At 40.2% G+C, this 11,602-nt stretch overlaps 2 protein-coding genes across 3 annotated transcripts; one reads left to right on the top strand and one right to left on the bottom strand.

Moving 5' to 3' along the window:
* Positions 1-1,049: 1,049 nt before the first annotated feature.
* LOC115745756 (mitochondrial succinate-fumarate transporter 1) lies at positions 1,050-3,766 on the top strand. Its single transcript, XM_030681329.2, has 2 exons — positions 1,050-1,780; positions 2,989-3,766. The coding sequence occupies exons 1-2, from the start codon at positions 1,373-1,375 to the stop codon at positions 3,523-3,525; spliced, it is 945 nt and encodes a 314-aa protein (XP_030537189.1). The 5' UTR covers positions 1,050-1,372; the 3' UTR covers positions 3,526-3,766.
* Positions 3,767-4,938: 1,172 nt separating this feature from the next.
* On the bottom strand, positions 4,939-11,184 carry LOC115745755 (chlorophyll synthase, chloroplastic). Of its 2 annotated transcripts, XM_030681328.2 has the most exons (15): positions 10,797-11,184; positions 10,523-10,567; positions 10,329-10,417; positions 10,001-10,088; positions 9,240-9,325; positions 9,060-9,146; positions 8,917-8,982; positions 8,739-8,822; positions 8,575-8,636; positions 8,011-8,086; positions 7,839-7,901; positions 7,641-7,722; positions 6,277-6,353; positions 5,891-5,938; positions 4,939-5,486 (listed from the first exon to the last, which is right to left on the bottom strand). In XM_030681328.2, the coding sequence occupies exons 1-15, from the start codon at positions 10,906-10,908 to the stop codon at positions 5,424-5,426; spliced, it is 1,128 nt and encodes a 375-aa protein (XP_030537188.1). In that variant the 5' UTR covers positions 10,909-11,184; the 3' UTR covers positions 4,939-5,423. The 2 variants fall into 2 exon arrangements, with proteins under 2 accessions (XP_030537188.1, XP_048127472.1); XM_048271515.1 differs by lacking the exon at positions 10,797-11,184 and having other exon boundaries at positions 10,523-10,610.
* Between the last annotated feature and the right edge of the window lie 418 nt (positions 11,185-11,602).

The following is an 11,602-nucleotide window of genomic DNA, read 5'->3' as shown; positions in this document are numbered from 1 at the left end:
CCATCATTTCCCAGGTCTAGCCTAACTTCTCGTTCATGAATTTTTACGCTTTGTTTGTTTCGTGAAAAAATTTTCTGAAAATAATCGCATATATTATTTAAAAGTAATTTGTTAATGAAAAATATTTTCGTTATCAAGAACAATTTGTGTATAAACATTTGCGTAGATGATGAAAGCATTTATCGATCGTTCTTTGTTATAAGCGGTATAAGCGATCATTTTTTTTTAAAATATTTTTTACATCACTTATTTTTCGTAAAACAAACAAAGCCTTAATCTCTATTTTCTTTGTAATAGTTTGGTCCGCAATTTGATGCGTTTAGCCTTAATCTCTAATTTCTTTGTAATAGTTTGGCCTGCCATTTTATTATATTCCGTGACTTAGACGTAATCAGTTCAAAATGGATACCGTCGTTTGAAATCCATCTCATCACTATTTACCGCATTTGCATTTTCCTCCGTCCTTGATTGAAATCGCGTTTTCAATTGAAGTTTTATGGATTATATAGTATTACTAGTGAATTGAATAAAATTATTTTCGCGGAATATTTTCATCGCATATAAAGACATATGTACATAAATTATTAGGGTAAATCCACGAAAAATCCTAAATCGATACACCTATGATAAATTTACTCCGGACTAATTTTTTATCATAAGAATCCTAAACTGGTACATTTTTTTATAAATTTATTTAAAATTAATTTTTTGACCACCAAAAATCCCAAACTGGTATATTTGTAATAAATTTACTTGACACTTGTCATTTAACTCAAGAATTAGACAAGAAAATTTAACGAAAACTAACGAATAATAAGTTTATCGTAATATACGAGTTTGAGATTTTTGGTTATTCATAAATTAATTTAAGATAAATTTATCACAAATGTACTAATTTAGTATTCTTTCGTAGTATTAACCTAAATTATTATCGATATTTGAAGTTGTAAAAGTGATTATTTTCACTGGTCCTGAAAATGTAATCGGCCGCATGCGTATTTGTCTGTTGTGAGTGGAATGCCTCCGTCAAAATCAAGAGGATTGCAAGGAAAGGAACCGTCGCTCGCCCCCGCGAGCAGCGCCCGTCACCAGTCCGTCACCGCCCCGAATCTCTTCTTGCCTCTTCTTCACTTCACCACTCCTTCACTTCACCACTCCAAGTTACGGAATTCGCTGCGAAATTCGCTCCGCAAACTCCATCTCCGACGCTCCCCGAAGCTTCCGAGGTCAACGCCACTGCTGGAGAGAGAGGGAGAGAGAGTGACGTAGACGCGGAGAAGACGAACATCGACTCCTCTCTCTCTCCTCTATATAAGCCGACAAACGCCGTGCTCTGCTCAACCCCGATCCTATCGTGCACCGGACGGCCGCCATGGCGAGCGAGCCGCGAGCCTCCTCCGATGCCAACCGCAAGCGCATGATCCCGGCCTACGTGAAGGCGATCTCGGGCTCGCTCGGGGGCACGGTGGAGGCGTGCTGCCTCCAGCCGATCGACGTTATCAAGACGCGGCTCCAGCTCGACAGGTCCGGCGCCTACAAGGGAATCGTCCACTGCGGCACCACCATCGTCAAGACCGAGGGCGTCCGAGCTCTCTGGAAGGGCCTGACGCCGTTCGCGACGCACCTGACGCTCAAGTACACGCTCCGGATGGGGTCGAACGCCATGTTCCAGTCGGCGTTCAAGGACCCGGAGACCGGGAAGCTCTCCAACACGGCCAGGCTCCTGTCCGGCTTCGGCGCCGGGGTGCTCGAGGCGCTCGTGATTGTTACTCCATTTGAGGTTAGTGGTTGAAGTGAGGTTGTGATTGAAGGGTAACCTGGAATGTGGGATTACTTGTCAGGAATTGTACGGCTGAGAGGATTATATGAGCTCAATTTTGTTGTTTGTAGATTAAAAATGGCATCTTGATCTCTGCTGCATGTCACGAATTCAAATGGACAGTGGACCTTGAGTGAATGCTTGATGCTTTTGTAGCATTGTCTTATAAAATTTGAGTCAATGCTGGAGTCAGCTTGTAGCCGCGTACTCTCTTCTAATATGCTTGTGGGCGCTTCCTGCTTTCATTTGTAAATTGTCAACCCTTTTACAAGTTCAGTACAGTGAAGACTATGATGATGAAAGTCAAACTGAATGGATTAATGCAATGCATCATAGATGGGCCAAGCTCACTAAATTCTGTTGCAGAATTTGTGTTTGTTACTTGAGCCAACATTTGGGACTGAGAGTTGGCTCGCAATTTGTAGGCCTTAAAGTGCTTTTAAGAATGGTAAATGCCGTTAATCATTGCTTCTCGATTTCTCTTGGTATCATTTTTAGCATAGCCTTGCTTCTTGGTTGGAGGCCAATTTAAAGAAACAGATGATGGAATCTTTATCCTTTGACGTGGTCATGCTCGATACCTTGCTTGCAAGATGTTATATCTGACAAAAGCTAGTGAGGTATGGTGAAGCGGAGACAAGAAGAAATAGTATCTTCGAAAGGATGTTTATGCCTTGATGGAAGGGAAATGGAGGGGCTCAAAGTGGATGCTTGTCAATGGTGTAAAACAACGATGTCAGGATGCATGCTACGATGGCTGCATCCCTTCCAAAACTTGAAAGGATTATAACCAAATAATACTTCCTACTGCTTTCATTCCATTACCAAGATGTACAGAAATCGGGATACTTTCTTTTACTTTGAGATTGGCATCAAATTTAAGGAGAACGAGTGGAGAAAGAATTACCCATCTTCATGTGAAAGTAGAATTCATGGAAATTCTCCAGGTTCTTTTGTAGGGCCGGACTAATTATTTGCTTGTCCGGATTTGATATATATGTAGTAAGTAACATTGGAAATTGTAACATTTGATAAATGCAGATGCTTTTGGTGTTGTTCTGCTTGAGTTGATTGCCGAAGAGGTTCATGATGCATAATAATTATTTTAACGAGTTGTTACTGTAAATTAGATGTATTGCGTGGGAGCTAACCAATAAGATCATTGGCAGGTTGTTAAGATCAGACTGCAGCAACAAAGAGGTTTAAGTCCGGAGCATTTAAAGTACAAGGGTCCTATTCATTGTGCCCGGACAATTATTCGTGAAGAAGGCCTTCGTGGGCTGTGGTCAGGGGCTGCACCAACGGTCATGCGCAATGGGACCAACCAGGCCGCCATGTTTACAGCGAAGAACACTTTCGATGTACTATTATGGAAGAAGCATGAAGGCGATGGCAAGGACCTCCAACCATGGCAGTCCATGATTTCTGGATTCCTCGCCGGAACTGCAGGTCCTGTGTGCACCGGGCCCTTCGATGTCGTGAAGACAAGGTTGATGGCTCAAAGTCGACATGGTGGAGAGTTGAAGTACAAGGGCATGGTTCACGCCATCCAGACGATTTTTAAGGAGGAAGGACTTCTCGCTTTGTGGAAGGGACTCCTGCCTCGGCTCATGAGAATCCCGCCTGGCCAGGCCATTATGTGGGCTGTTGCAGATCAAGTAACCGGATTCTACGAGAGGAAGTTTCTCAGAAATGCACCTGTCTAGTCATTGATTGACATTAGTATGCTTTCTCATCTTTGTGGCCATTTAGTTGGTAGTCAAATCAATTGTTCGATTAGTTTGTCTTCTTTTCATTTATCTAGATGAACACCATTTACCTAGACGCAGTCATCAGTGATTTTGAATTGTAAAAACATGATGTCTCCTATTGGCAAGCTTTCTAAAAGTTTTGACTGGGATGAAATAGAATTAAAAAACATGTACTTTGCTCATTGATTCAATTGAAGTTCCACACTCATCTTTAATCTAATTGATGCATGTACATTGCTAAAACTTCAACTCTAGATTTATTCCGTCTGTCGTCGCTACTTTTGAGAAAAAGCTGTAATCTGTCCATGGAACTAAGCTGATCTATCGTGGGCTATTGGCAATGCCGGTATTAAGGTTAAGGTTGACTCGGTAAAGATTGTTGAGTTTGTTTAAAATCAAATTTATGCTGACAGAGTGCAAAAGAACTTCAGCAGCCTATGTGACTAATTGTCCATATAGTGAGTTTTGAAGTAAAACTAGATTTCAACAAGCATCATTCTGAGGTGATTTTTATTAAATGTCGAGATAGAACTCAAAGAGCGATGGAATCACAACTTTTACTTTTTAATTTGGGCTTTTGATTGAAACAGATGATTCATGTGTTTGAAAGAGCCTGTACCTTTTACATATTTCGTACTTCTCATTCAGGATACTTGAATTTTAAGATTGCTTGAAGAATCAATTTGCCAGCCAATTGTTCTCCAGGTGTTGCTTTAGACCATTGCTTATCCTTTCAATTTGGTATTTAGAACCTACCTCCTTACTTGCCAATCGATTCTTGTTTCTTTTTTTTTTTTTTCCATTTTTTTGATCTAGTAGTGGGAGAACATCAAAAGAAAAAAGGAGACTTGGGCAGGTCCTTAATGCAAGCGTTGCTTAGTCTTTGCTACTGCAGAAGGTGAGAAATCTACTAGTTGAAGAATTTTGGAGTTGACTCTGAAATGTCTTTGCCGGATCCGATAAGAGCCTTTCTGCTTTCAAATGCAAAGAAGCTGCAACTATTTTGGTAAAGAGGAGATAAACTGTCGGTCTATATTTCCTTACCCAAAAAAAAAAGAAAAACTGTCGGTCTATATCCCACGAACTGCTTTTGGCAACAAAAGTATAACCTCGGTGGTGACAATTGACACGATCTCGAATTTCATGAAAGTCGTAGAACTGGAATCCAAAGGCTCAATACTTCAATTATATGCCGAGAACTGCTAGCTGATGATTTCATTGAGATAGAGAATGCAGCTCATGCTCGAGTTTGTTAATACTGAATATGAGACTGGGTAAACCGATTATCCAGTGTCCAGGTGAGGTGTCAAGTATGATGGCAGATAGAATTTCAGTCAAACTTAAATGTTCAAACAGGTCTCCATTGCATTCACAAAATGAAAAACTGAAATTATGGACGTGTAGCAATATTGTGCCAATCTTTCTAGGCTTTAAAAATGGAAAATCATAAGACACTGTCTTGGTGTCTCCTCCACAGTACTGGCCAGTTTTGACAAAGTACACCTCCAACGGGGTACTGTCATTACCCAAAATGAGGAACAAACTAGTAGCTAGCAAAAGAAGAAAGTCTGATTACAGGAAGGAAAACAAAATTACATCCACAAAGGACGACCATAATCTAGCAATCGTAATGGATATGCAGGCAAAACATTGAGAAAATCAGTCGCTATGGACTGAATCCATTTGTAGGAAATGACGCAGTAGGAGGAAACCTGGAAATCATTTCGAACAAGCACTGAGCCTTTTCTAGTATTCCGGAACGTAATGGTCATGACAACGCAATAGGTGGCCAGCTCTTCCTCCATACAGACCCCCATACTTCTCTATAGTGGCTTCATGGACTAATAGAGTCATCAGTGACTGGTTGCCAAAGCAGTGACCAGCAGACCGAGCACAAGGAATGGCTGTGCACTAGCCTGAAATTATTATATAGACACAAGTTGAGTTAAAAATGTCACTCTACATAAGAATTATTTACAATGCACTGTTAAAACCTGCATTCGCTAACAACATGATATCCAGTGCCAGAATTTGTGCATAGGACAACATTGCAAGCCGTAGGACTCGATGCTGACCAGAGTAACCTCACTGCCGTACTCAGTGAACATTCAGGACATTATACTATTGATCACAAAAGTTGACAAAGCATTGATATCAGCTAGATACATGTCTATGTCATCCGTCAGGAACAACAACAATCCTGTAGAATGACAAACCTAATAGAGAACAGTCAAACAACCGAAGCACCCTATAGCCTTAAGTTTCTCAATTCACCTACTTTGTTCCTAATTTCAGATGATACAGATGAGGGGAACAGTACCTGATATTTTACATCATACTTCACAGGGTCTTTCAAGAAGTATTGAAACTGCACGAAAATAAGAAGTGTAAGCAAACCATTAATACAAGTTAAATCAATGTAACATTTGATGCTCGCTTAGCATTTTTTGATATAGTTAATTGAAAGCATTGGAACCACTGCGAGGTGGATAAACTGATACTTCCAAGCAGAATTAGAGTCTCGAAAGGAGGCCTAGAACATTTGTTTGGATATGAACATTCCAGGTTAACTAGGCCTCATTTCAGTAGGAGCAAGCGGATGATTTATAAACATATCTGTCATATTTGCTTGGAAAAAACACTTCAAAGGAACATCATATCTATGGAAGATACAATCTCTCGCGACCTTAATACATAGGTATTTACCTGAAAAACAACTTGTGGAACTATGAGAGCAAGGAGAGCCAAAGCATAGAATGGTTTACCAGCCCCGAGCAGATAACCTGGAGCAATTATTTTTACATAACAAAGGAAATTATAAGAAGCTCAACAAGATATACAATTTGAACATTACAAATACTCGAAACATCGCATGTTCCCTTTCCACTGGGTCGGAGAAAATGAATTCCTTCTATGATCTTAGAAGCACTCCCAGGCCCACCACAGATAGCTTGACCCCACGACAGAGGAATCAGATTCAGAGGTTAAATCCTTTTTGCCATATCTCTACCTCTTCCACTAGATCAAACTCCTCCACATGTTTTTTCTTCTGGGTACCTTATTTTAACAAATGGAGTCTAACATAGCTTTTTGTTCAAACTATCAAACTAACTTTTCTCAAGAATCTCACCGCTAATGATTTGGCAGTTATAATGTTACCAAGGACCAAAAATGATGTAATACTCGATTCAACAATCCAGTTCAGATCACTCATAAGGGTCACATGTAAGCTAATTTTCTGTATCGTCCAGTGGACTCACTAAATCCAACATGAAAGCATTCTGACCCACTTATGGATTGCACTGAATTCGTCAGATGGTACAAGGAAATCTAATGTGGTCCAAGTTATATTTGATTTCACCACTTGCAAAATGTCTGTCCGATCTTGAGTGCCGCTAGACAAGTTCTTGGCTCGAAAATATAACATACTAATGGAGAATGCTTGTAAGAGAGACATATTTTGCTACACTGGTATAGAGCGATGTACACTCTAGAGAAAGAATTAATGACCAATAAGTATTTTACAGAACTTGTCCCTTTAGACATAACAACTCTGCCACGTATGCACCGAATGAAATTATATGCTTATCATCACATTAACCATATCAGAATCGAGTTCGAAATGAGTACTAGAAATATTGAAGACACAGCAGGATGACCGTTTGCATTGTTTCATCTAGCTAATGGTTAAGTTTATCTTTTTACTGTGTAAAAAAGTTGGAAAATCTTTTGGACGAATAATTTACTGTACAACGTTCTGCTTCAAACATCTAAAAGGAGGGTGACTGCTATAAAGGCTTTGAATTGGTAGAGGTTTGGTCATGGATGATGCAAATGATCTCAAATGAAGCTTAGCCACGCTCAGTGCATGGAAGTTGACTAATTAACAGATTTCAAACAGCCCAACAGAACAAATCTAAGTTCATATTTCAACGGGTCAGCCATCCTTCTGAAAATCGTACAAGGCAAGAGTGCACTGATCTACATGCATGATGCTATTAATTTGATTCAAGATAACAATATCAACAAAGAATATTCATAAGCTAAAAAGTTTTTGAGAGATGCTATACCAGCCACAGATAGTTGAGTAATGTCAATGGCACCAACACAAATCCATTTTGCTGTTTCAGCACCAAAAGCCACTGGAAGGGACTGTCCCAAGCAGAAAGATTGTGAAAAGAAAAAGAAAACATCTTAAGGATATTTACCCTTGTTTACATAAGCAGAGTCTTCAAAAAAAACAATACAACAGAAATTACAAAAAATACCTGAAGCCCCATTGCCCTGTCTCCTTCAATGCTTTTGAAGTCATTTACAATGGCAATCCCCAGCTGAGAAAAGCAGAAAGTAACAGTAAACTATGGTTGCCAATGTGTACTGATTACCTAAAAAAATGCAGATTTCATACTGCACTTGTCAAAACTTCCCAAGGAAACATACCCCTGCTATGCTGTACAGGATAGTCAGCACAACTATATCAGGTGTAAGGGTCCCAAATAAAGCTTGACCAGCCCACCTATCAGGCACAAGTGAACAGGAACTGGTTAACTTAAATCAGAATGTACCTAATAAAGATGGTTAACTCTTCCCCCACATGCTCTGAGGTGACCATAAAAGCAAGTTACTCTTTATCGCATTTTAACACAAAATCACGGAGGGAACTCACAGCCACATTTAGTCTGCATACGAAGGATATTAATAACCCTATTTGACTTCCATGTTTAACCATCTACTCCATTACTCAAGGCATCGGCTTTTCTTTGGATAGCCCGTCCCTCTAGATTTACTTAGAATAACCAAGCCTATAAGTACTTTCTTAATGCAATTATATAAACAAATAGAAGCCCTTGAATATGTTAAATTTCTGCAGCCAAATCAAGTTGCTATTTTGATGTAACGAGTCAACACGAAATGAGAGAATAATAAACCAAGCTTGATGATTGTCATCTGTTTATCAGTGTCCACGAACACAAAGGATCAAAGGCCGAAAAGAGAGGTACACACCACGGCAAACTGATATAGCTTGCTCCAAGAGCAAAATTTCCTATCCACCCATTTTGCTTCAGCTGCAACCACGTAGATGTCTCACTTAGGAACAATAGCTAAAGTACATATGATTACCAGTTCATTAAAGGGAGATTAAAGCAAAAGATAATTTGAAGAACTACCTTTAAAGGTGGAGCAGAGTATATGTATGATAGCAATGAACCACCAAGAGCAAGGTAGAAAAGTATGGGAAAATCATGCCCTGCCTATAGAAAACATGGATTCAGAAACTGAACACTATTAGCTTTATCTAAATAGAAAGGGAAACAAAACAATTTGGCACTGAAGTAAATCACTTACCCATACATCTAATATACCAGCCAACCCAAGGCCTGCTAAGAGCAATACCCAGATTTGAGTAATAACCTGGTATGGAATAATAGTCAGCTAAAATAGTGTGGTTGCCCCTTTTTAGATATAACTCAACTGGTGAAATCACGAACCTCATTCTCAGAAATTGCCCCCGATGGAATAGGACGATAAGGTTCATTAATAGCATCAATTTCTCGATCATACCAATCGTTCATTGTCTAGAGATGCCATGTGAGCAGAAAGATAAATCCTGTGAGTTCGAGAATATATTGTTTCAATGTTTTGATGAATTTCAGATGCTCAAAAGGTACCTGTGTATAGCCCGTGAGACATGGGCCGGACATAATCATGCAAACAATTGATTTGGCCACATCCTCCAGATTCCAATGAAAGTTTCCTGCATGATATAGTTATTGCACATTGCAAATAGTCACTCAAGTTCCACAGCATCATTACTGAAATTGATTTTTCGCAGCATCAAAATGTGGAATTCCTTACTTCAGATCTCCGGAGACGTTTTTATAAGAAAAATGAAATTATATAATGAGCCATCGCCTCAGCTTGATGTTTAACATCTCTATTCCCTTTCTTTTGGTATATCATGAGGAAACAAGCAATAAAAAGTCAGCAATAGATCCCATTTCACGTACTACATTGAACTTTTGGAGAAGCTATCAAAGAAGAACTGGCATAACGCAATTAAAAAAGTCAGAACATTTTTGTGCACTATAGAAGTAAGACATTTCAATCAGAACAGAGGTATTAGTTATTTGATTTCAGAGCAATGAATGAGTTCTGAAAACCGCTGTCAAATGGTTTTTACATATTACAGTATTGGACATGATCGGAGACCACCATTATCACACCGACTATCGATTCCTTAGAGCAGGGACTTTAAAGATGCACATACGAGCTTTCTACATAATTCCAAATGTAAACTGCTCTTAAAGGAGTTCAGACATATGAGAACCATGTGTAGGTACAGATGACATCTTTGATAACAACTAGCATGACAAGATAGCAATAAGTACTGGAGGTATTAACAACTTCATTTTGAGTCTGCTAGACATACCCGAAGCAGCAGCTCCACAAACCACTCCCCAAACCAATGGAGGCCAAGTCACAGGTTTGGTAAGTTGCAGGCGAATCTTCCATTTATTCTGAAAGGTTCATCTTGCAGAATTTAGTTCTGAGGCTAGCTGAGATAGTACCCAAATATCATATTTCCTTAAATTCTTGGAGAAAGAAAACATCAAAGCAAACACTTCTGAACATCCAACTACTTCTAGGCAGCATAATACAGTCCGAAATCAAAAGTCATTGAATTGAGACTTCACTCTGATAGAAGGATTCACACTGGCCATCATCCAATAATGAAGATTCGGTACACAAAGACTTACAGTTTCTTGTGCGGCTCCTTTGATGCCAAGAAGCTGGTTGAAGCTGGAACCATTTTTAGCCGGTGCCTTGTCCGGTACCTGAGGATTCACTGCCGAGTACATTCAACTTGAGAAATCCATTAAAATTTCTTCAGAAACGAAAATCGACGCAGAGAGAAAGTACGAGTATGGATAAAGAGATTTTTCCTAGGCACCTTCGTTTGTATCGGTCTCTGCAGCTCTAACAGTAAGCCTTCGTCCTGAACAAAACATACAATTCGGAAACATCAGTCGGTACACTCACGAATGAACAGTCGAAGCTCAACAACAGTGCCGCACCAGACAATCAAACGACAGTTCAAACGTCCAATTGGAAGATGAAGACAAAAAAATCGCCGGCGAGTCCTCGTTCGAACCTACGCGACGCTCTCGATGGAGAATAGAAAGACTCGCACCCGAGTGGGTTAATCCAAGAGACAGGAGACTCACGGGTGAAAGAAACGGAAATAGGCGCCGGAGACAGTTGACCTCGAGCTCGAGCTCCGTTGGTGTTGGCGCCGGGGAATGTGATGGCCGTGACGGTGTTGAGCACGGACGCCATTGAAGGAGCTCCGGAGAGCCTCGAAAAGGAAGAAGACGACGACGGAGATAACGGAAGTGTGGGAGGTTTTTCCGCAGCTGAGCGAAGCAAAAAAGCAGAGCAAACCGATAGCTCGAAGTTCGGCCTGCAGACAAGAATTTTGTTCGAATCGGGGAGAAGAGCTTGTCTACGGTGTTTCACAACTCGCGCTCGGACAATGGTGTGAGCGGGTTACGTGGCTAAGTGTCATTGGCTGAACGGTTGGGTTCGGGAGATGCTGGGCCCGAGGAGCGGATCTTCGGACGTTGTGACTTGTGCGTGTCCGTCCTCGTCGTAGACGCACCGTATTTGTACGATGTGAACAAATTTCGGTTCCTTTTCAGGAGATTGGCCCATTACGTAGTTCGAACTCTCGTGTAGGATTCTCTAAAAGTGATGGGTTAGGGTGATCGAATAGCAGCCTTAAACCTTCTCCTACTATTGATTACCTAACGATTAAGAAATCGATATCATAATGACGTTGCGAGATGTGCTATTATATAAATTTATGTCAGCTAAGTTTATGAATTTGATATAAGCATATGTTCAATAATGCGTGTTTTCGAAATTACATCATATCAAAATTGAGTGACCCGATTTTTGCAGAGAGATAATGTGCTCATGAGAAGCTTATCTTATGTCCTATGACTTTCATGTCATAGTTGGAATGGTGGGG

This window comes from Rhodamnia argentea, chromosome 10 (genome assembly GCF_020921035.1).
Source record: "Rhodamnia argentea isolate NSW1041297 chromosome 10, ASM2092103v1, whole genome shotgun sequence".
NCBI classification, from domain to species: domain Eukaryota; kingdom Viridiplantae; phylum Streptophyta; class Magnoliopsida; order Myrtales; family Myrtaceae; genus Rhodamnia; species Rhodamnia argentea.
The sequence above is the reverse complement of the archived record's forward strand: the minus strand, read 5'-3'. Positions and strand labels throughout refer to the sequence as shown.

Excerpts from the sequence above, each read along its gene's own strand:
- LOC115745756 (XM_030681329.2), top strand. The coding sequence starts at position 1,373 with ATGGCGAGCGAGCCGCGAGCCTCCTCCGATGCCAACCGCAAGCGCATG. Across the intron at positions 1,781-2,988 it reads TGATTGTTACTCCATTTGAG|GTTGTTAAGATCAGACTGCA; the intron begins GTTAGTGGTTGA and ends GATCATTGGCAG.
- LOC115745755 (XM_030681328.2), bottom strand. The coding sequence starts at position 10,908 with ATGGCGTCCGTGCTCAACACCGTCACGGCCATCACATTCCCCGGCGCC. Across the intron at positions 8,983-9,059 it reads GGGCAATTTCTGAGAATGAG|GTTATTACTCAAATCTGGGT; the intron begins GTTCGTGATTTC and ends ATTCCATACCAG. Across the intron at positions 5,487-5,890 it reads AGTATGATGTAAAATATCAG|GCTAGTGCACAGCCATTCCT; the intron begins GTACTGTTCCCC and ends TAATAATTTCAG.